This window comes from Megascapheus bottae, chromosome 13 (assembly GCF_031878675.1).
Source record: "Megascapheus bottae isolate mThoBot1 chromosome 13, mThoBot2.hap1, whole genome shotgun sequence".
In the NCBI taxonomy this organism is placed as follows: domain Eukaryota; kingdom Metazoa; phylum Chordata; class Mammalia; order Rodentia; family Geomyidae; genus Megascapheus; species Megascapheus bottae.
In genome coordinates, this window is record NC_143521.1 from 57,714,344 (window position 1) to 57,738,246 (window position 23,903).

At 57.6% G+C, this 23,903-nt stretch overlaps 1 protein-coding gene across 4 annotated transcripts in view; it reads right to left on the reverse strand.

Annotated features, from left to right (window-relative positions):
- The window catches only part of Ppp2r2c (protein phosphatase 2 regulatory subunit Bgamma), a 58,336-nt gene that overhangs the window by 13,629 nt on the left and 20,804 nt on the right, over positions 1–23,903 (reverse strand). For 3 of the 4 annotated variants that reach the window (XM_090343854.1, XM_090343856.1, XM_090343855.1), the window contains exons 2-5: positions 5,936–6,033; positions 3,892–4,057; positions 3,452–3,564; positions 2,353–2,530 (exon numbers count right to left, since the gene is read on the reverse strand). In XM_090343854.1, the coding sequence (XP_090199980.1) occupies positions 2,353–2,530; positions 3,452–3,564; positions 3,892–4,057; positions 5,936–6,033 (555 nt within the window). Of the gene's footprint in view, positions 1–2,352; positions 2,531–3,451; positions 3,565–3,891; positions 4,058–5,935; positions 6,034–6,790; positions 6,906–23,903 lie in introns of those variants that run through there. The other variant, XM_090343853.1, reaches the window with a different exon arrangement.

The following is a 23,903-nucleotide window of genomic DNA, read 5'->3' on the forward strand; positions in this document are numbered from 1 at the left end:
AGAGGGCATGGGGGAGGGGAGGGGGCTCTGAGGTCCAGCAGAGGGCATGGGGGAGGGGGAGAGGGCTCTGAGGTCCATCAGAGGGCATGGGGGAGGGGAGGGGGCTCTGAGGTCCAGCAGAGGGCATTGGGGGAGGGGAGGGGGCTCTGAGGTCCAGCAGAGGGCATGGGGGAGGGGGAGAGAGCTATGGGGTCCAGCAGAGGGTGCTGGGGATGGAGAGAGGGCTCTGAGGTCCAGCAGAGGGCATGGGGGAGGGGGAGGGGGCTCTGAGGGTCCAGCAGAGGGCATGGGGGAGGGGGAGAGGGCTCTGAGGTCCAGCAGAGGACATGGGGGAGGGGAGGGGGCTCTGAGGTCCAGCAGAGGACATGGGGGAGGGGGCTCTGAGGTCCGGCAGAGGACATGGGGGAGGGGGAGAGGGCTCTGAGGTCCAGCAGAGGGCATGGGGGAGGGGGAGAGGGCTCTGGGGTCCAGCAGAGGGCATGGGGGAGGGGGAGAGGGCTCTGAGGTCCAGCAGAGGGCATGGGGGAGGGGGCTCTGAGGTCCGGCAGAGGGCATGGGGGAGGGGGAGAGGGCTCTGAGGTCCAGCAGAGGGCATGGGGGAGGGGGAGAGGGCTCTGAGGTCCAGCAGAGGACATGGGGGAGGGGGAGAGGGCTCTGAGGTCCAGCAGAGGGCATGGGGGAGGGGGAGAGGGCTCTGAGGTCCAGCAGAGGACATGGGGGAGGGAGAGAGGGCTCTGAGGTCCAGCAGAGGACATGGGGGAGGGGGAGAGGGCTCTGAGGTCCAGCAGAGGGCATGGGGGAGGGGGAGAGGGCTCTGAGGTCCAGCAGATGGCATGGGGGAGGGGGAGAGGGCTCTGAGGTCCAGCAGAAGACATGGGGGAGGGAGAGAGGGCTCTGAGGTCCAGCAGAGGGCATGGCGGAGGGGGAGAGGGCTCTGAGGTCCAGCAGAGGGCATGGGGGAGGGGGAGAGGGCTCTGAGGTCCAGCAGAGGGCATGGCGGAGGGGGCTTTGAGGACCAGCAGTGGGCATGGGGGAGGGGGAGAGGGCTCTGAGGTCCAGCAGAGGGCATGGGGGAGGGGGAGAGGGCTCTGAGGTCTGGCAGAGGGCATGGGGGAGGGGGAGGGGGCTCTGAGGTCCAGCAGAGGGCATGGGGGAGGGGGGACTTGAGGTCCAGCAGAGGGCATGGGGCAGGGAGAGGGGGCTCTGAGGACCAGCAGAGGGCACGGGGAAGGGGGAGGGGGCTCTGAGGACCAGCAGAGGGCACGGGGAAGGGGGAGGGGGCTCTGAGGTCCAGCAGAGGGCATGGGGGAGGGGAGAGGGCTCTAAGGTCCAGCAGAGGGCAGGGGGGAGGGGAGGGGGCTCTGAGGTCCAGCAGAGGGCATGGGGGAGGGGGAGAGGGCTCTGGGGTCCAGCAGAGGGCATGGGGGAGGGGAGAGGGCTCTGAGGTCCAGCAGATGGCATGGGGGAGGGGGAGAGGGTTCTGGGGTCCAGCAGAGGGCATGGGGGAGGGGGAGAGGGCTATGAGGACCAGCAGAGGGCACGGGGGAGGGGGAGGGGGCTCTGAGGACCAGCAGAGGGCATGGGGGAGGGGGAGAGGGCTCTGAGGTCCAGCAGAGGGCATGGGGGAGGGTAGAGGGCTCTGAGGTCCAGCAGAGGGCATGGGGGAGGGGGAGAGGGCTCTGGGGTCCAGCAGAGGCCCCTCTATCCTCCTGGAAGAGGGAGAAAGGAGTCGGGGCTTTCAGCGCAAGCCCTGTTTACCAGCCTAGGACGCTGTACCAGGGTGCCCGCTCCCTGCCGACTCTCAGGGAGGCCACAGCACGTGCCCCACACGCCCTCTGCTAAGCCACGCCCTCCCGTGCCAGGCACCCTCTTCCTCTTCACGTCTGTGCTCAAGCCAGTGTCTCTGCCACACAGTTACAGCTGGGCGGGCAGAGGTGGCATGCTGTGAAGACAGCAGAGGAATGGGGTGCCCTGAGCAGGACCTGTCTGGGCCCAGCTCCCCACCCAGGCCTCCTTCTCAGGACAGACTGGACTGACAGCCACCAGCGGACTCTAGCTGGCAGCCGCTCAAACGGCCTCTCAAGTTCAGCCTGGGCACGCGTTCCCAGCTGCCCCTCGCTCTCACATGAGCAGCCAGCCTCGAGCCGGGCACCAGAGGCTCAGGCCTATCATCCCAGGAGCACCCAGGCCCCCAGCTCAAGTCCCCATACCAGCACACACACCAGTAACGGGCTCATCAACAGACCCAGGCCCTCGTCAGAGCAGACCCAGAGGCAGCCTGCTCCGGGCCGAGCCGCCACGCTGGGGCGGCCCCTGCCGCCGGAGGCCACCACGGCGAGCAGGGCAGGATACTGAAGCTCCTGTCGGTGATGGCCAGGTGCCACAGGTTGATGCGCAGGTCGTCCGCCGACATGTAGGTCTCGCAGTCGCTGTTGACGGAGATGGAGTTGATGTGGTACGTGTGGCCGTTGGCGAAGACCCTCCGGGGACTCACCTCTACCATCAGGTCCATGGGCTTCAGCACGGGCACCTGGGGGGGAGAGGAGAGGAGGGGCACGGGAAGGAGGGGGAGGGGAGTCAGGCAGGCGGGGGCAGGGGAGGCACCTCGCCCTGGACCTCAGCTTTCGTGAGTGTCAGTCCTGGAAACTCAAGAGCCTGGGCATGGCCCCTGAGCTTTGTTGCTCAAGGCTGGCATTCTATAACTTGAGGTCAGAGGCTCATGGACTTTCCTGCCCAGGCTGGCTTTGAACCATGATCCTCAGATCTCAGCCTTGTAGTAGGATTATAGGCGTGAGCCACCAGCATCCTGCTGGGCCTTAGATTTTTGCCAGTAGAAAGCATGTCAGAAGCCACCTGAGGGTCCCGGCTCAAAGCCAGCTTGGGCACTAAAGACCACGAGAAACTCTTATCTCCAATTAATCACCAGGAAACCAGGAAGTGGGGCTGTGGCAGCCTTGAGCTGAAGAGCTCAGGGACAGCAGCGGGGCCGAGTTCAAGTCCCACGACTGACAAAAAAGAAAAGAAGCACATCCCAGTCCGAGTCCCATGACCTCATTCTGTTCCAAGAGAATGGGGGTTGGAAACTGAGGCCCAGAGCAGGGGACGCTCACAGCCAATCAGGGAGCAGCCTTGCCAGGCTTCACACTTCAAGGCCCTCCTACCCTTACAATCTCCATGGTTTGAAAGCACAGTCAAGGGCCGGGAGTTTGGCCTAGTGGTAGAGTGCTTGCCTAGCATGCACGAAGACCCGGGTTCGATTCCTCAGTACCACATATATAGAAAAAAGCCAGAAGTGGTGCTGAGGCTCAAGTGGTAGAGCTCTAGCCTTGAGAAAGTCCAAGGACAGTGCTCAGGCCCTGAGCTCAAGCCCAGGACTGGCAAAAAAAAAAAAAAAAAAAAAGGAAAACACAGTCAAGCAAAGCCAAAGCCAAGCGGGTGCCCCCAGGCCCACCTGAAGCGACGTCACCGTGGACAGGTCCTTCAGCTTCCCTTCCTCGTCCTTCAGGTTGTAGCCCTCGGGCCTCTTGTCCCGCTCAGTAATCTTCCATAATTTTATCGTTTTATCTTGAAGAAGAGGAGAGAGATCAGGACATGTCATCCGCCACGAGGACGGGGGGGGGGGGGGCACCATCCATTCCCGCTGGCCACATGGCGGCGCTCACAGGAATGCCACCAAGACACTGCCACGCATCCTGGACGGGTGACGCCGCCCACCATATGCTGCACACAGACAGAGCGTGTGCATGCGCACGGGAGTGCAGAGCCTGTCTTTATGCCAGCCCTTCTTCATGGATCCCAAGGTGTCTGAAGTAAGCAGGCACAGCACCATCAGTGGTCAGGAGGGAGCAGGCTACGCCTGCACGCATGCATGGGTGTGCACACAAGCCTCACCATTGGTGGACAGGAGTGAGTGAGCTGCATTCTGCTGCGGAAGCCATTTGATCTTGTTGATCTTCTCCTCTATCTCCAGGCTCTTGAGGTAGTCGAACTCCGGCTCGTGGCTCTGGAAAGTGCTGTACACGTCATACTCGCCCTGGCTATGAGGTGCATTTTTACTCTGCAAGGAAACCAAGAGGCAGCTGAGCTGCGGGACTGGCCGAGGAGGCCGGAGCAGACAAGGGAGAGGTCTTTCCAGCAGCCACTGGGAGCAAGCACCAGGGGCCGAGGGGACTGCTAGGCCTTGCAGGACCCGGGACTCGCCTGTGGCCGTAGCCCAGGCCCACCCTGGCCTCAGTGCAGCCGGAACGCCTGAGCAAGCCCAGGTTTGCTGAGCACCTACTCCATCCCCGTTCACCACACAGTGACTCGTCACTATTGAGGACAGGTGCCAGAGCTCTGATCATCCTGTGTCAGCCCTAACCTGTTCCTAGCACCTGGATATCTAGCTGGGGCCTGACATGGCAGGGTGGGGGCATGCTCAGTTCTAGGACAGGACATCCTACCACACTAGACCCAAGACAGCACCCCTGACCACTCTGCTGGGCCCCATCCTGGCTGAGGCGGCGGAGCTCTTGATGGTAAAGCCCCTCCTGGTACAGCCCCCGCCCCCCAAGACGAAGGCGTTGGGTCCAGCGTGAGCGTCAGGGACAGCTTTCCTAGCCCAGTCTGTTTCCATGGCAACATGACACTGCACTGGAGACAAACGAATTCTCCAACCACGCAGGCGCAGCTTGCTTCAAGATTTCTGATCATTACTGCTACCTATCTATTTTTAGGCTCCACCCTCTGCCTGGCTCTGGCAAAGATTCCGATTCTCATGTTTTTCACTTCCTCGCTCGTGAGCACAGTCACAGAGAGGGGCTGCAGAAAGAAGGCAACGCTAGAGGAAAAGCCCGGTGCCAGCGGCTCACACCTGCAATCCTAGCCTCTCAGGAGACTGAGATCTGAGATCATGGTTTGAAGGCACCCTGGGCAGGAAGGTCTACAAAACTTTTATCACCTATTAGCCAGCACAAAGCCAGAAGTGAAGCTGTGATTCAAGTGATAGAATGCCAGTCTCAAGTAATTAAAAAAAAATCGAAAGGACAGCTCTAGGACCCTGATTTCAAGCTCCAGGCCCAGGACTGGCATATGCACGCACGTGCACACACCTAAAAGAGAAATGCTCAAAATGCAAGAATTCACACCTGCCAAATGTACTTTGCTGCATTTGGCAGCAGCAGAGCTGCACTCTGCAGCCCCTCATCAATGCCAGCCATGCACAGCACCTGTCCTGCCTGCAGGCTGCTGTGTGAGGAAGCCACGGCTCCAGGATTGCGCTTGGCTCTGCACCTCACCACCTCTCCCTTGTCCCTTCACCCTGGTTTCTGCCAGGCCCTGCTCTGCCCCGCACACAGTCATGGAGAGAGGTCCTTCACTGTGCTGTGTGACAGGCCCCAGCCGTGGACCAGGAGGCTGGTGGCCCTGCTGGGCTGCTGGACACTGGCAGGCGACCAGTCTGTTTCCATATCTATAAAATGGGTGTGTGGATCCCCCCACCCCGAGCTGAGTGAGGAGAGCAAGCCTGGAAGTGTGCAGCACACTTGGTAAGGCGCCTGTGCATCACAGGTAGGTCCCAGGATGTGCTCGTGTTACTCAAGATTCTGCTGAACAGCAAACCCTGACGTGGAGGCTGGCATGGGGACACTGGGAAGTGAGAGGGGGCTCTGAGCCTGAGCACCACTCAGCAGGCAAGGCCTTGCTCGTCCCCTTTTCTGCAGCTCCCAGCACAGGAAGGTTTCAGGGAGGCTCTGCCTGGTGCTAAGGTTTTTCTGGGGTTGTGGGGTACACTGAACAATCCACAGACGTGGCTTTGTGACAGCCCTGTCTCCCCTCTGCACCCACCAGCCACCGCTCCAGGGCAGAGCTCGGGGAGGCAGCCCTACAGCCCAGCTTGGGATCTGCCCTCCCACCTGACCCCAGCTCTGCCAGGCCCCTCTCCCTGCCCTCTGCGTACCTCTGGTTCCCGCTGGAAGATGACGACCCGGCCGCCCTTGTCGCCCGTGGCCAGGAGCTCTCCAGTGTGGTTGAACTCAACGGTGGAGATGATGTCGGCTAGGGGAGAGGGAGGGGAGGGGTCACTAAAACACGGCCTTTTCAGCATGGACAGCATCGCGGGCAGCAAGCACTGCAGGCTGTGTGCAGGAGGGGACGGGGGGGGAGGGGGAGTATATCTTACTCTAAGGATGGATTTCACTCCCCACGTCCTCCCCTCCATCCCACGAGCACTGCGGGTGTCCTGGAGGATGGACGGGGAGTCCATGTGAATGTGCCATCGCTCAGCCTGGCGCTCTGCCTTGGGGCATTCGAGAAGGGCAGGGCATACCACACACTCCTCATGCACCCCCCCACCCTGGAGGACACTTCAGGAAGGGGACACCAGGGACCAAGGGCCAAGACAAAGTGAAGGACAGCTGTCTCCACGCAACCTGGGCCTGAGGCCAGCCTGGGGAGGCCGAGAGAAAGTGGTGAGTCCGAGGCCGGGAGCATCACAGCTCCCGGGGACTCCAGAACCTGGAGGAGAGGGCCAGGAGGCCTCCCCCCGCTTCCTCCAGCGTGCTAGTGGGTCCGTGTCTGGCCACCCAGGTCCTCCCAACACGGCTGTGGATGAGCGAGACCCCCCACCCACTGTGGCCAGGCACCAGTCCTGGGGGGTGACTGCCCTGCCCGCCTCCCCGGAGCTCACCTACAGGCAGGCTTCTGCGACCCCTCCCCGTCTGCACCCCCAGAAGGCTGAGCTCTCAGCTCTGCATGCTGCTCCCCTGCCCTGTTCCAGCCCACATGACCCCGGCATCCAGGACCTGCCCAGTACCTGGGGTCTTAGACACCCAGGGCCGGCCCCCCTGCACGGGCATGGGCTTGGAGAGAACTGACACCCCCATCTCCAGGCCCAGTCTTGGCCTGGGAACACGGGGACCCCCTTCCATGCCAACATTCTGGGTCTCTACGGGTCACAGAGACAACCGGACATTCCAGGGGCCGGGTAGGAAAAAGACAGCACTTCTGGGGGTCTGATGCCCGCGACACGGCTCACCAGCTACGGCCCACTCCAAGCCCCACCCACAAGCTCTCCCCGAAACATAACTTGAACTCATTTTTAATATCTGGAGAATGACGTGCTTCTATGAAAATCATTTCTAATATATCTGGAAATGGAGACCGTTCTAGAACACTAGCTGCATATGTCCAAAGAGCAGTTCCTGAGATATCAGCACAGGAATGGACCTTGGCTTCTCCTGGCAGGTTTGGAGATCTCTAACCTTGGCTGTGGTAAACAGATCAACTTTCTTTCTTTTCCTTGCGTGTGTGTGTGTGAGAGAGAGAGAGAGAGAGAGAGAGAGAGAGAGAGACAGACAGACAGACAGACAGACAGACAGTCACAGAGATAGAGACAGACACAGAGAGAGAACACATGCCATAGCCTTGCATTCTTGCTCAGCCTTTTTGCTCATGGATGCTCCTCTACCACTTGAGTTACAGCTCTCCTTTTTTTTTTGTCCGTCGTGGAACTTGAACTCTGGGCTTGGGCACTGTCCCTGGGCTCTTCAGCTCAAGGCTACCTCCCTACCCCTGGAGCCACAGCACCATTCCATTGCTCTCCTTGGTTTTCGGTTATTGGTTGGAGATAAGCGGGTTTGTCTGCTCAGATTTGTCTCAGCCACCTGAGGAGCTGGAATTATGGGCATGAGCCACTGGTGCTGGACTTTGGATTTATTTTCAAACTCCTCCCAGGGGACCAGAAAAGAGCATAACAGACCACCTCACCCATCTTCCAACCTCCTTGACAGCCAGCCACACAGACAACAGACAGGCAGGCAATCCAGTGGAGGTTCATTCAGAGACTCCAAGCCTGATTTCCAGCTCCCCCACGGCCTCCATCTTTCTGACCTCCAGGAAAGGGGTTTTCAGCACTGGCTGACCGGGCCCAGGTCTCCTTGATGCCCCTTTCCCCACCTTGAGCCCTCACTATGGGGCAGGGGTCGCTGCTGCTGGCTCTGCTTCCATGGCACACAGAGCCACCAGTCCCTCCGCCCAACACCCCTCACCTGGGTACACGGGCACCTCCTAACAGAGCAGCCGCTGTCTCCTGATGGACACAACCTGCCCTTCCATGCGGGGTGGTGGGGGGAGGGGAAACGAGGGGATCTCATGTCTGACCACGGCCCTCCTCACGTTAGGCCCCTGGCGCTTGCCTCATGGTGAATAAATGGGCCTGACGACCTGGCCTCCCTCCCCTGAGCCTGTGGTGACATGCTGGCTGACAAGTCCTGTGTGGGGACCATGAGGGCTTGGCCCCGGGTTTGCCCTGACCTCTGCTTTTGCTGGGCAGACATGTCTCTGCAGGCCTACTGCCCGCAGTGGAGCTGGGACCGCGGGCCAAGCCCAGCCTGGAGCAGGCCCAGAGCAGGGCAGGCCAGGGCAGGGCAGGTTTGGGGAGCCCGGCCCCCCTGGTCTGCTCTGCTGCACCCCCCACATCCGAGGCCCCCATTCTTGACTCCTCAGCCCAGCTCTGCCTAGAGCCAGCGCAGATCTCTGCTGGGTGGTTTTCCTTTGCCCTTGGCCCAGTGCACAGCAGGAACCTGCTGTCTGCCGTGAGCACCCATGCCGCCCTGCTGGCATGGCACCCACACCCTGGGCCCCTCCGGGGGGCTCAAGCCCCTCTAGCCTGACCTGGTTTTCTGTGCCCTTTCATTGTATGTCCGTTGGCTTGCCAGCTGGGAAGGAAGCTCAGACTTTTGAGGCGTGGTTCTCATGGCTGCATTTCAACCCCCCCCCGGGTGTCTGGACCTTCCGGGCAGGGTAGGGGCATCTACACACTATGCGCCTTTGTTCTCTTTTTCTTAGCACACAGAAACAAAGTGCTCCTCCACGGGGCCACACCTGCAGCAGCCCTGGCTGAGCCACAGCAGATGACAGCTTTGAGGGCCACGCTGGAGCCAGAGGAGGGTTGCATGCCAGGTGATGGCTGGCCACGTGCTTGGCTGCCCACAGAGGAAGGAAAACAGCAGCATGGGACCATGCAGCATGTCAAGCTGTCAGAATGCCCTCAGCCGCTGCACAGTCCCCTCAGCGAGCGCCCGCTGGCCACGTGGAGGCATCCGAGTTGAAGCAGTAGTCTCAGCCCCGCGGTGCTGAGGGGCCACGTGGCGCGTGCCTTAAAAATCCCTCAAGGGAGAAGGAACACGATATAGAATTGTATATAAGATGTTTTTAATTAGATAGACCAGTGATCATAGCCTTATGAAACAAATAAGCCCAGACGCAGGGAATCCACAATACCAACAGAGCTTGCTTCGGGGTGGCTGAATTGAAATGTTCTTTATTTTACTTTTAAAACAACAACAACAAAAACAGGGCTGAGAGTTTGACCTACTAATAGAGTGTTTGCCTAGTATACACAAAGGCGCAGGTTTCATTCCTCAGTACCTCATACATAGGAAAGCTGGAAGTGACTCAAGTGGTAGAACGCTAGCCTTGAGGAAAAAGCCCAAGGGCAGTGCTCAGACCTTGAGTTCAAGCCCCAGGGCTGGGGGAGAGAGGGGGAAACATGTTTTCTAGCTTTCCCAAAGATACATTACCTTCATTAGATTTATTGGGGTATATCTGATCAATAAAAAACACCTATCTGATGTACACAAGTGTAGTGGGTATATGGTATTGTAAGTAATAATAACTTGGTGACTATATTATGTTGCATATAATTTGTACATTGCTTTTCCTGATGGAGAAAATAATGCTCTTATCAAAGTGTCTACGTAACCTGGCCAGCCAGGCACAGCAGTGCGAGCTGGTTACCACAGTGACAGACAAGTTGTAGGGGGTGCCATTTCCATGCCCAGGCCTGGAGGGAGACCCTGGTGTGACAGTCCCTTGGCATGAGCAGAGCTCCCTCTCCCAGGCAGCCACACGGGAGTTACCCGTGGACCATCTAACGGATACACTGACATGCTATTTTCTCAGACATCCATGGCACGTAAATAAATCTTTCACTACCCTACATCATAACTTATTTATTATTTGTTTTTGCCAGTCCTGGGCTTGGGCTCAGGGCCTGAGCACTGTCCTTGGGTTTTCTCAAACTAGAGCTCTACCATGTGAGCCACAGCACCACTTCTGGCCTTTTTCTGTGTATGTGGTATCGAGGAATTGCACTCCGGTCTACACGCATGTTAGGCAAGCACTCTACCACTAGGCCAAACTCCTGGCCCCCATCCTAACATTTTATTTGGGGTGACCACCCAGACATGACGTGGGCCTAGAACCTAAAACGGCCAGTTTCAAAACCATAACACAGAATGCAATGAAATATTACTCAGCCCTAACTTAAAAAGCATGAGGTCCTGTCATCTGCAACCACACAGACGAGCCTGGCAGACACTGCTCTCTGAAACGAGCCAGACACTGAACCACAAGTACAGCACGGTCTGACTTATGTGTGCAACTGAGAAAGCTGGTCTTCACGCCGTTACCAGCGCCTGGGTGACAGGGGTGGGGTGGGAGTGGGTTGGAGAATTGTTGCATGACAAAAAAAAAAGAAAAACATGAAACAAAAATCTACGTAGCCTCCTGTCACGTCATACCCAGGACAGGATCTCAAACTGCATGCAGATATGCAGATGTGCAAAGGGCAGCCGGCCACCACCACGGCGCCCAGCAGGTAACGGCCATCTGCAGGCATGCACAGCAGCCACTGTCACTGCAGGGTGCTAAGAGCCAGGCGTGGCAGCGCCCACAAGCCCAGCCTTGGGAGAGCCAGGCAGGAAGATCACCAGCTCGAGGCCATCCTGGCTTACAGAGCAGGATCCTGTCACCAAAAATGAAATAACAGGGAAGGATCCACAAAGTTTGCTTGTGCCTACAGAGAAAGGAAACTTGGCATGAATAGCATCCCACAAGCCGGCCGTCCACGTCGGCCTGGCCTCTCTGCAATTCCACGTGTGCTTTCGAGGTTCGAGCAAGCGCTGGCAGTACCTGGCTCCCTTTCAAGGCTGGGTGATGCCTCACTGTCATGTTTCTCTGACAGTACAGGGGTTTGGCCTCGGGCCTTGCACTCACCAGGCAGGCGTGATACCTCCCGTGCCATATCCAAGCTTTCTCACCCATCCCTTGTGCTTGAAGCAAAAACCAAGACAGGGGAAGAGAGGCTGCAGACCCTGGGGGAGAGCCAGGGGGGTCGTGGGCCTCTAAAAACTCTTCGTCCTAAGTTGCTGGGCCTTCAGCCCCTTCCCTGCCTCTCCAACCTCATCCTCTCCTCATCCCTGGCTACCGCCTTCGGTGGCTACCGCCTTCGGTGGCTACCCTCCACCCTGACACTCAGGTCCCGGGCTGGCTGGCCCCCCACAGTCCACTCCTGACACAAGCCCAGTCCTCGTCCAGCCTGGTCCATGCTCCACTGCTTTACCAGAGGCTGTGGGCTTCTCTGCAAGGACCTGCAGTGCCCAGTGAGTGCCACACCTTTCCTTGTACTGCAAGGATTCATAAGAATGGCAGCAGGCCTGGTGGGCCCTGCCTTGCCAGTGAAAGAGGAGCAGCACAGCCCCTCCCCAAACACACCGCAGAGGCGTGTGGGCTGGGTGTGGGGAAAGCCGGGCCTCACCGGGAGAGTGGCCACTTCGAATCTATCCCCACCCCCCGCTGGGACCGGCTTGGCCTTGCCTCGACATCCAGCTGGGTCTTCTTCACACTGCCCCTAGGGCCTCACACCCTCTGGGCTCCCTGCCTCCCTCAAGCCTCGCTCTCTCCTGGTCTCCTCCTCCACCACCAGCCTGGGACCCCAGACAGCAATGGAGAGTCCCTGTCCTGGTCACCAGGGACTACACACAGGATGGGGCCCAGGGTGCTTCTCCCTCCACTGGCAGGCTCACTCTTGACCCTGTCCCATGCACAGTGGCCCTGGGCTCTGTGCCCTGCTGTGAGGCGGGCCCCACACCCCTGCACCACGGTTTGGCACACCTGGGCCAATCCACCCAGCACAGCAGCAATGCGAAGCACTGAAGCAGGGCTGGCATGGAGGTCTCCCTCCCCCCTGGCTGGCTGCCTGTGGGTCCTTCTGGTCCTGTCCAGTGCCAGGGGTTGCTCTGTAGATGAACAGGACTGCGGCCAGCCCCCTGGTCTATGGCTTCCTTCTCCTGCCATTTTCAAGTACTGAACACATGACCTCATTCACAGGAGAGCTAGGCACTGCCCTCATTCCTGACAGACAAGGAAACTGAGGCTTCAGAAGGTAGTGTCATGGTCCCTGGGGACAGCACGGGAGGCGCACTGGTGAAAATCCTTGCCAGGGCAGATTCCAGGGTGCCCATGGTTTAACAACTACCTCAAAAGTCTCCTACTACACCATCCTTGGTGGAGACTCAAAGGAACATAGTCTGGGCACAGTGGCTCACGCCTGTCATCCTAGCTACACAGGAGGCTGAGGTCTGAGGATCAAGGTTCAAAGCCAGACTGGGCACTGAAGAACGTGAGATCCTTATCTCCAATTAATCACTAGAAAACTGGAAGTGGGGTTGTGGCTCAAGGGATAGGGTGGAAGCCTTGAGCTGAAATGCTCAGGGACAGCGCCCAGGCCCAGAGTTCAAGCCCCATGACCGACCAAAAAAAAAAAAGGAACATAGCACACAACTGACACACCTACACACATGCTCTCTGCAGTGCTGGTCACAGTAATGAAACTGCAGAATCAGCAAGAGGCAAGATGTGGCTTATACACACCAGGGAGTATCATTCAGCCGTAAAGAAGAAGGAAAGCACGTCATGTGTCGAAAAGCAGCTGCTACGTGAAATAAGTCACATCCAAAAAGATAAAGATCACACTGTTTCTCGAATGGGGCATCTAGATTTTCGTTTAAGAAGAAAGTAGAAAAGGAACTAGAGAGAGAAAGACCAGAGGGAGGGTGGGGAGAGACAAGGGGATAGGGAATGTAATCAAGATGCAGTCTATGTAAAAAAGTCACCACAAAATCCAACATTCTGTGCAGCAAAAAGTGTCTCAAGTGCCAGGAGCTCTGAGCCACTCAGGAAGCAGAGATTTGAGAACTACAGTTCAAAGCCAGCCTGAGCAAGAAAGTCAGTGACACTTTTTTTTTTTTTTTTTTTTGCCAGTCCTGGGCTTGAGCTCAGGGCCTGAGCACTGTCCTTGGACTTTCTCAAGGCTAGCACTCTACCACTTGAGCCTCAGCACCATTTCTGGCTTTTGTCTTATGTATGTGGTACCAAGGAATCGAACCCGGGTCTTTGTGCATGCTAGGCAAGCACTCTACCACTATGCCAAACTCCCGGCCCTCAGTGACACTCTTGATCTCCAGTTAACCACCAGAAAACCCGAAGTGGAGCTGTGGCTCAAGTGGTAGAGTGCTAGTCTTGAACAAAAAAGGCTGAGGAATGACAGCCAGGTCCTGAGTTCAAGCCCTAAGAATGGCACTCATACAGCATATCCATTTCAAATCGTCACGGCTCAGGTGCATCTTACGGGCCTGTGTGCCTGGGCTCAGGTGCTTGCGGGCGTGGTGAGTCACTCCAGTGCTCGAGGCAAGGTGAGGCAGCCGTTGCTCAACATCACCTCTGCGTCAGGCCTGTGTCCACCCACAGCAGAGCTGGTGCCCGCCCAGCCCAGCCCAGTACCCGGGGCACCATGGCATCTGCAGGAGCCATGCCAGTCCTGGTGGCCTGTTCGGCAGCAGACTCCAGCCAGCCCAGCTGGCTGGGCCAGGAGGGGCCTGGCAGGCTCAGCCTGGATGATCAGCAGACTTTTCTGCCTGGGAAGACACATCCAGGCACTGTGCCCGCTGAGCGGTGGCTAGCCTCACGTGCGAGCAGGGTGAGTGGATAGCACCCGCCTCGGGGGTCCCTCCGTGGCCACCGGTCCCGTGGCTGGTCCAGTTGGGCAGATGAATGGGAGAGGCAGGTGGGGGGTCCCAGCAATCCCTCAGCCTTCTTGTCGCTGCAGCCTGTGCAGGCTGGCTGGCCGGCCCGCACCCTCCACCCCTGCCCCCATACCAGAGCCAGTGATGCACCCTGGTCTCCCCAGCAGGTATGGAGGGTCTGGATCCATATCTGTGATCCCAGGGTCGGAGGAGGGCATCCATCCACACACGAGCCAGGTCACTGCTGCCCCATGGCCTCTAGCACAGGCCATGCACTCTGCCTCCTGGGCCACAGCTCCTCCATCTGCCACGTGCTGACCAGAGCCCCCATATGCCCAGTGGGCACAACAGAAAAACTTGTCTTGGAGGACAGAAGGGTCAGTGTGAAGGGTATTTTCCCAAAGAAGGACAAGGTGAAAGAACTTGTCCACACCACTGTGGCATGGTGCACACACAGCAACAGAGCAGAGCCAGGATGGCAAACAAACCCTGCAGAGGTGGGCAGAGGCCCCAGGCCACTGATGGGGAAGGCATGGTCCATCCAATAAGCCCCTGTCCAGGTGGGGGAGAATGCGTACAGCCCACATGTCACACCAAAGTGACCCACACGGCAAATGCAAAAACAACAACCCAAGTGGGCTGCATCAAACCCGTGTGCTCTTAGAAAGAAAGTACCCTGAAAATCAGAGATGCAGGCATCTGACACCCCTCAAATGCAGCACGTATGAGGACCTTGTCTGGCTCAACAACAAGAGCACAAACAAAGGGGAAATCACTTGTGTCTCCCACTGGCTGGCCTGCTTTTCCTTCCTCTTGCTCATAGAGGTGGCAACACTGAAGGACTCAGCTCCGCTCCCAGATGGAGCGCCCACCCCCCAGAGGGAGGCAAAACCCCTCCACAGGCACCAAGAGAGATCTGGGCAGCCTGGCTCTGCTCTTGGCTGGCCAGCAGGGGTGAGAGGAGGGTACACTCTGCCAAGGCCAGAAGGAGCCACCAAGCTAATGAGAAGCCCCATGCAATCAGGGCTTCAATTACTATGCCCAGCAGGAAAGCACACCCCACTCGGGCGGACTCCCCCCTCCCCACCCCCATGGAAGACTGGGACACAGGATGTCACTCCCAGGGCGATTACAAGGGGCGGGACCTAGCCAGGCTCCCACTGCCATGGCAGAGCATTCAGCCTCAAAGACAGGACAGAGATGGTTCAGCAATAATAGTCACCAGAAGTGCCACCCAGTCTCTGCCTTCCTGCTCTGAGTCTGATTTGATTAGGGAAAAGGGAGAAAGATGACAGCACACTTGTATGTCCTCTCTGCACCCAGCTGTGGGGCAAAAGGAAAGGTGGTGGCAGCTATCCTCAGGAGCCTGGGGGAATATCTCCCATCACCGGCTCCTGCCGGTCGTCCCCTCCTGAGCCTTTCTCTGTAACGTAGGGTGTCGGGTTGATGGTGGTGGGGAGTCCGTCTGGGGAGAGGGAGAGAGCAGCTGGGGGCCTGAGCTGTGGTAGGCTCAGTGTAGACAGGCTCGGAGTTCTCTGGCTAGCACCATGTTTTAGAGGAGGGAGAGTAGTGTAGATTTGAACTCGGGGTCTCGTACTTGCAATGGAGCTCTACCACTTGAGCCATGCCTCCAGCCCTTTTTGCTTCAGTTGTTTTTCAGAGAGGGCCTCAAGTTTTAGTCAGGCCAGTTTGGGACTGAGTCACCTATCTGATTGCTTGCATTTAGCTATTAATGATTCCACTCAGCTAGTTTGTTGAGATGGGGTCTCACATTTTGCCTGGTTGGCCTCAAACCAAAATCATCTCCACCCCTTTACAGCTGGGACCCCACATTTAAGGCGCCATGCCCGGCCCTGTGAGTGCCATCTAAGCAAACCCTGTACCTTCCCAGCATGCACAGGGGTTTGTGTTTGTGGCTGTCTAGAATTGTCACAGGCCTGTGATATTAATCTCTCCACTTGACAGATAAAAAGACCCAAGGGAAAAGGGGTAAAGGAATTCTCCAGGGCTCTGAGGCCCCTCTGCTCCTGTCTCTCACAACCCGCTTGGAGCCAGAGCTGGAGCCAACTTCCTGCAAGCACTGGTATGTGCTTTCATAAACAAGTAACTGGTTGGAGAGATGAATGGAGATGAGGGAGGAGTGAACAAGATGGATAGTCAGCAGGACAAGCCCCAATTTAATTATGGGGAAGGACCAGGGTGCAGCCCCATGCCAAGAGCAATACAAGCACTTTCATGACCAGTTACAGCTAGCAGGGCCCATTAGCAAATCCCCAGGTTCCCACTGATTACCTGGGAGGGGGCGAGCCTGCTCTCCCAGCCCCAGACGCCCAGCCCTGGGAAGCAGCCCCTCTCACACTGACACATCCTGAAATCCTCCTTACAACCCAAATGCCTGCCATCGGGTCATCGTGGAAAGGAGGGCTGGGCATTGAGCAAGTCCCAACAAGCACCCCAGAGGCGATAGTGTCTCCTGGGGCCTGGGCAGCTCACAAGGGCGGCTGTCGCCACTGGGTGACTTTGTTTTGTAGCCTGGTGGGGGTCTTCCTCCCTTAGTCATCCCGTGTCATTTTCAAGGAGGGTCCAGAGGCATGGGACATGGAGATACAATATTTCGATTCCAACTGCTGTGAGAGAATGGAGTGTTTATTAAGTATGAGGCTTAGCTGGCCCAATTCTAAGCAAGAATGTAATGTGTGTATGCTGGTCCCAGGGCTTGAACTCAGTGCCTGGACATTATCCTTGAGCTTTTTCACTCAAGGCTGGTATTCTACCACTTGAGCTGTTCTTCCACTTTCAGCTTTTGGGCAGTGAGAGTCGCAGGTTTTCCTGTGAGCGCTGGCTTAGAGATGCCATCCTCAGATCTCAGCTTCCCGAGTGAGCAGCATTACAGGTAGAAGCCACGGGCGCCTGGCTACGATCTTAGTTACTCTGGAGGAATTTGAGGCAGTCTTGCCTTTCTGTGTTCCCGAAGGCATCAAGTAAAGCCGTGGCTGGGCCTGGCTGGACAGAGAGGGCCTCCTTACCCCCTCGGCGAGGCCTTTGATAACTTGCTCTCACACATGCACTTCAGAGCTCGGAAAGCACAGCCGTCCCTCACCCTCTGCTTCTCTTCTCTGCCCTAAGACCACAAGCTCAGGGCAGCAGGCTGCACGGTGCCCCCAAAAGATGTATCCACACTCCAGTGCCTGTAGCCTGTCATCTTGGAAAGAGGGTCTTTGCAGATATGATTAAGCAGAGGGCCTGGCAATGAGACATCTAGCCTGGATTCACCCACTGCAGCCTAACTCCAGTGACAGGGTCCTGATAAGAGAGAGGAGAGGATGGAGGGCCATGCGAGTGACGTGGAAACCAAGGCAGCTACTGCACTGGTGCAGCCACAAACCAAGGAATGTCACCAGCCCCCAGCGCAAAGGGCTTTGCCCAGCACAGCCCTCCAGAACTTCAATTTGGACTTCTGGCTAAAGAACTGTGCAAGAAGAAGACGCCTGCTGTTGTGAGACACCCACCTGCAGCACCATTTTGTTAGCCACCGGAGTAGGCTAAGGCTATGCTTACGATCGGCGCAGGACAGCTGTGTGCACCCCAGCAGGCCTGGGTGTGAGGACAGAGAGACCGCAGTGACCCTCTGAAATCTAGCTGGCAACAGGAGCAGTCACTGCTCAGCCATTTTGGAAGTGAAATGCCCTGACACAAATGAGCTGAAAAGTGAGCAAGACATGAAAAGATGGCCCCCTAACAACCCAAAGCCACAAGGTCATCTGCAGCTGTCCAGTAGCAGAGCACCTGGCCGCTGGGCCCTAGGAGAGCAGCAGGGCGGGGCTGTGTACCGCTAGCTGGCAGGTCTCACCAGACCAGTGTGCAAAAGACTCCACATGCAAAACAGCACAATAATTTACACTGGTCACGTCACTAAAGTTTGGACACATATATAAATCACAGTTTCACGAACTTCCATTCCATTGCTGGCACCTACTTAGAGGATATTGAAAAGCTGGTAAGTACAGTACTAGAGATTTCAAAAACAAGATAGGTGTATCGACTCTAAGATTAGTTATTAACAAGAATAAACAAACTGTCAGTAAAATGACAGCTGTGACCAGGACCCCCCAAAGGGAAGCAAAGACACTGGGAAGGAGCAATGTTAAAGTGGCAGCAGCCAGACCACACTGCCCTTTCCTCAGATCCCCTAAGGGAACCTGGGAAAGCCTGGCTTCACACCTCGCACACCCTCCGGGAGGGCTCAACTGATTGGATTAGAAGATTGCCACCTACTTCCACACGCAGCCAATCACCAGGTCTCCCAGAGAGCCCAGCCAATCACATTTCACTCCTGGGAGTTTGTATGCAGGAAAAGGAAGGAATAGGACAATAACTATCCCTGTCACTGAGTAAAAAGGGGAGGGCACCTGTGACAGCCCCAAGACTGCCATCTTCATCTCAGCTGGGGGACACTGAGAAGGGGCAAGGCCAGGAATCACCCAGGGCAGGATGGAGCAGGAAAGAGAACCCAGGCCGCTGGCCTCAGTGACTATGCCTGGCCCTTGTGTCCTCCAAGACTTTGTGCTGTCTGCTGGCTGGCACACCTTCCTGCCTTCCTGTCTGCTGTCTGAAGAAATCTCCATTGCTCCCTCCACTGTGTGAGGATTGGGGAAAGGTGCCTTGGGAAGCAGGGACCCAGGCTGGTGTCACATTTACACGACCCGCACCCCACTACGCCCTTGTCTTCGCAAGGGTCTCAGCCTCGTGCCACCAGGCAGGCTGGCATGTTCCTTGATGCAGGCTCCACGCCCGAGGCCCACCCTGAGTGGAGTCCTGGGCCCCCCAGAGGGCTTCCGAGCTAATGAGGCCATGTGTGAGCTGTCATTACACGGGTTCACAAGCCTGCACCAGCGACCTGGGCAGGCACGCGTGAGTGTTCACGCAGGGCCTAACGAAGCGTCCCAGGGTCTACAAACCTCACCGTGTGATCTAATTAACCCTCTGCTCTGGTTCTGCCCTCGACACCCTCCACGCTGGGCTGGGCAGAGCAGCCTCCCAGAGCCCTGGATGGGGGAGTGGAAGAAGGGAGTGATGACAAGGGCCCGGGGCCACTGCCAGCTCCCGGAGGCTGGGCTGGGTTCAGATTCGGATTTGGGCAGGAGGGAAAGTAGCAGAGAGATGGTGGGTTGGGCGGGTGTGCACAGTGGCATGGGGCAGGGGTCGGCCGTCCAGAGGTGTGGGTGTGGCCCGGCTCTACCTCCGTCCCCCCATACCCACTGGGCCCTCAGAGGGCCTTCTTGGAGCAGGCGCCGTGAGCGAGGAACGTGGGCCTCCAGCCCAGCCATCCCCTCTCTCTTCCACATCAGCCCCTGCCCTGGGACTGGAGGCAGCCTTCTCTGTTTCTACCAAAGCCACTGTGATTATCGGAGCTCAGACACAGGCTCCAGCCCACACCCAGAGAGGACGACACAGGGGATTCCCTTCCGCCCTTTCATCCTCCTCCCATTCCCTGCTCATCCATCCTCCTTCCTCTCCTCCACCTGGCTTTCCAACTGCCTCTACACCAGCGACCGTGCCTTGGTTTCTCCACTGGGAAATGGGCTAACAACACAAGAGATCCTCAGGGGATTAAATACATCAGACGTTGTTGGTAGTTTTGGCAGCCAGCGCTGGTGTTTGGTCAATACAGCATCCTTGGTTTCTGGGCACTTCCTGCTGGTGTCCGGGTGCCCTGCTCCCTATCCACTCTACTGCCCCACAAGACCAGGCCCTCCATGCCAGGGGCAGAGCCGGCCCTCGGGCAGCCTTTAGCTCTCATACTGGGCCACATCGGAGCACAGCAGCCTTAGAGAAGATGGATGGGGAGGGAGGGTAGGCACTGCTTCCAGATGCTGACTGCATCCGGGTACCCCAGCCCCAGGAGGAGGAAGAAGCAGATGGGCCAGGAGGGACAGGTGCAAGCCTCCTCCAGTACATGGACCCCAGGCTTGTTGATGCCAAATTGGCACCCAGATCCAGCCCTGGGCTACAACAATTAGGAGGTAGCCCACACCCTGATTCTATAGCCTGGCTGGGGTCCCAGGGTCCCCTCTGCTGTGACCTTGCTCTGGCCCGCCCCTGTGCAGGGCTGGGTGGAGCCAGGCTTCCAGAATCCTCAGGGGGACTCCCCTGGGTGCATGTCCAGGGCTGGCCCTCCAGGCCAGTGCCAACTCTGGCCAGTTCTGGGTAAACATGTTCTGCTACTGCCCCCAGGGGACTCATGGCCATGGCCACGGCCCCAGAGGAAATTCAAAGCTGGGGAAATCCAACAGCCTCAGGATGAGATGGGAGGCTACAAATAGAGGGAGGGGGGGACACGGAGGAGACCCTCCCTCAGCTCGTCCAGGAGTAAGAAGCTGCCCTGGCACCCTCGGCCACTTGTGCCATGGCTCAGAGGACATTGGGTTCCCTGAGCATTGGCAATGCCGCCCGAGCACACCTGACAAGACCCACACAGGATGGGGCCAGGACTGGGCCCCCAGCAGGCAGTGAGGCGTCAGTGGGCCAGGGGTGGACCTGGGCCTCTGTTCCACCACATGTACCCACTGGCAGCCGTGAGTCATCTGCCTCCTCAGGCCTTTTCCTCATGTGATTCGGGCAGGACCCGTGGGAGGGGTCCCCGGAAGGGGTTGGTGGTACAGGACTGCTCTGGAAGGAGAGAATCAGCTCAAACAAAAACGTAAGGTTCAAAGCTGGGCATCAGTGGCTCAGGCCTGTCATCCCAGCTACACAGGAGGCTGAGATCTGAGGATCGCAGTTCAAAGCCAGCCCGGGTACCAAAGTCCATGAGACTCTTCTCTCTAATTAACCACTAGAGAACCAGAAGTGGTTCCAAGGCAGTAGCCTTGGGCTGAAGAGCTCAGGGACAGTGCCCAGGCTCAGAGTTCAAGCCCCATGACTGAAGAAAAAAAAAAGAAAGAAGATTTAGAAGCTGCCAGGGAGGCTCAGGGTGCAGAATACCAGCCTTTAGCATAAATATCAGATCCCGAGTTCAAGATCTGGTCTTAGAAAAAAAAAAGGGGGGGGAGAAAGGTTTAACAGTCCAGAACCACCCAGTGGCAGAGCTGTTCCTGAGAGCAAGTGCTCTGTAACTGGTGACTTCAGACCCTGGTTGGCCTGTCCTCACCATGCACCTTGAGGCAGGCCTACACCGTGGACAGGGAGGTGAAGTCAGCAAGGTTAAGACACTGGCCCAGAACTGCACAGCGGCCGGAATTTAAGACTGGGCCTAACTCCAAGCTCCAAGAGCTCACGGCCTGCTCCCAGTTCTTTCCAAGACCATCCCTGCCTCTCCCCTGCCCCACCATCTGGCCCCTCTGGCTCCAGGGCTGGCAGGGGTTGGATCTCACCACCAGCCCGGACCCGGCCAGGCTCATGCCACTCTGGATGAGTCCTAGGAGCCCCGAGAAGGACCCCTGGGGGTCCTTCATTTCCCAGTGAATCTCTCGAGTTCTGTCCTGTGCTGAGCTCTGAACCTGGCACAGGGCACGAAGTATAAACAGCATGTATACGTAACAGAAACCACTGGCTGCAAACTCTACCACCCTGTATAGACACAGTCACAGCCATCCTCCCATCCAGCCCTCAAGCCAGGGCCCAAAGACGAGGGCTGGCTGCACCCCACGGCCTGAGAGCTCCAGCCAAGCCTGCAGAGCTGTGGCTCAAAATGACCGTGGAGTCCCCACCCTCTGCAGGCCCCAAACCAAGATGGCGGCAGGGTGGGGTCCATTAGACAGGTGGGCTCCATCGTCAGCCAAGCCTGGTGGCCAGACACATGGCTCTGTCTCTGCCTCCCCCACATCCTCTCCTCCTCTTGTAAGGACACCTGCCATTGAACTGGGGACCTCTGGCAGGACGAGCGAGCACACACACACACAGACACACACACACACACACACACACACACACACACACACACACACACACAACTGCATGCAGTTCAAGAACCTGTTTCTAGTAAATTCCATTCCTGACTCCCAACTTTCCCCCACCTCTGGGGAAATAGATTCTCAGAACTGGGGACTCTCCCCGCCACTCCACTCGCACGTGCACGTCCTCTCCCCCCCCACCCCTCTCTGTCATTTCCGCTCTCTGCAGGCTCAGCCCTTCCTCACCCCCACATGGACACGTAGTCTGCTTCTCCTCCTGAGGGGACTGACCCTCACCTCACCCGAGGAGGAGGACGGAGTGTGGTTTCCACGTTCAGTCCTTCAGATCACCCCTCGCTGGCTCTGGTGTCACCCCAGGGTCCTGAGGGCTGAGAGGACCCGAGAGCCGCCGCCGCCGCCTCCTCCTCCTCCTCCTCCTCCTCCTCCTCCTCCTCCTCCTCCTCCTCCTCCTCCTCCTCCTCCTCCTGTCTGGGCTGCCTGCGCACCAATCTTCCTGCCACTGTGCACGTGACCCCACATGCCCAGGACTTCTGCCCAGCCAGGCGGGTCATGTGACTTCAACAGAACGAGGTCACCACTGTGCCAATGCCAGCTCAGTCCAGTTTTTCTCAGGTGGTTCATGCCAAGTGCCAGCCAGAGGGAGAGGCAGAAACCACCTGCACCTTTCCTTCAGGTTCAGACTCACAACGATTCCCTCCTCCTCCTCCTCCAGCTCCTCCTCCTCCAGCTCCTCCTCCTCCAGCTCCTCCTCCTCCTCCTCCTCCTCCTCCTCCTCCCCTTCCAGTTTTATTTTGTTTTGGTGCCAGTACTAGGGCTTGAACTAATGGCTGTCCTTTTAGCTTTTTTGCTCAAGACTGGTGCTCTACCACTTGAACCATGCCTCTCTACTTCTGCTTTTTGCTGTCTGTCTCACAGACATTCCTGCCACAATCCTGAGGTCCACATTCCAACCTCAACTCTCAGACCTCGGCCTCTTGAGTAACTAGGATTGAGTAACTGTGCCCAGCGGCGGCTGTTTCTTATTGAGAACTTAATGGGTTTGGGGGAAACTGTGCCTGATTCCTGCAGGACTCCTGTGGCTTCTGTCCACGCTGGATGGAAGGCCTACAGGGGTCCAGATCTGTAGCCACCTTGTTCTGTCTCTGGGCCTCCATGTCACTCGCCTGTGGTCAGAAGATGTGTCCACAACGCCTTCAGTGTTCCAGAAGCAGCCCTGCCTTTGCCTTAGCTACTTCTGTGTGGGGCCTGGTGTCCATTACGAGAGAGGGCCACCTGTGAAGGGCTGTGTAGAGTGGCCCCAGCCTGACCACAGCGTGCAGGAGGTAGAAATGTGACCACGTGGCCACACAGTGGGATGCAGCTCGTGGGCATATCAGAACACAGGGACATCCCTTCTGCCAGGGCAGTGCCAGAGCCGTCCGAGCCCCAACACGCCGCTTACTACTATTGGCACCTCCCCAGTTTCTAGAAAAGGCGAGGAAGAAAGCAACAGGACAGCTGCCCTTGAGAGACAGGCAGAGGAGACACACAGAGAGCCACAGGCTCTTAAGGCCACGTCCATTACCCCAACAAGGCACGGATCTGCTAGGATCCGCAGAAACGGCTAATTAGTCCAAAGCCTAAAAAGATGAAGGATTAGACTTATTACAGATGCAGGGCTGTGCGTGCCAGGGGCAGAGCCTGGTTCTGCCGCCGAGGGCCAGCTCTGACGGATGGCATTACATTTGTATGGGAGGAGATCCCGTTCCTAATGCTAGAAAACAAGACACAGATTAAAAGAACATTAGAATTCGAACTTTAGCACAGTTCAGAACAGCTCATTTCCATCCCAGAAAGGGAGAAGATCACTGTTCAGATCTACATTAAGGCCAGGCTGCTGGCGGGAAGGGTCTGCGCACGCCATGGTGGCCAGGTCCTGGGGCCAGCCCTCTCCCTTCCTCTGGGCAGCTGCCTGCCCTCCTGCATCACCAACCTCTCCACCCCATGGTGGAGAGCCTCCTAAACCAACAACGGGACCACAGCACGTCCCAGGCTCTGCTGGGCCAAGCCCACAGGCCTGCGACTACACATTCTGAACTCACCACTCGCCAAATGCACACACTGCCAGCCCCTGGTGGGACCACCCTCGACACCGTGGCTACTGTGCACGCCG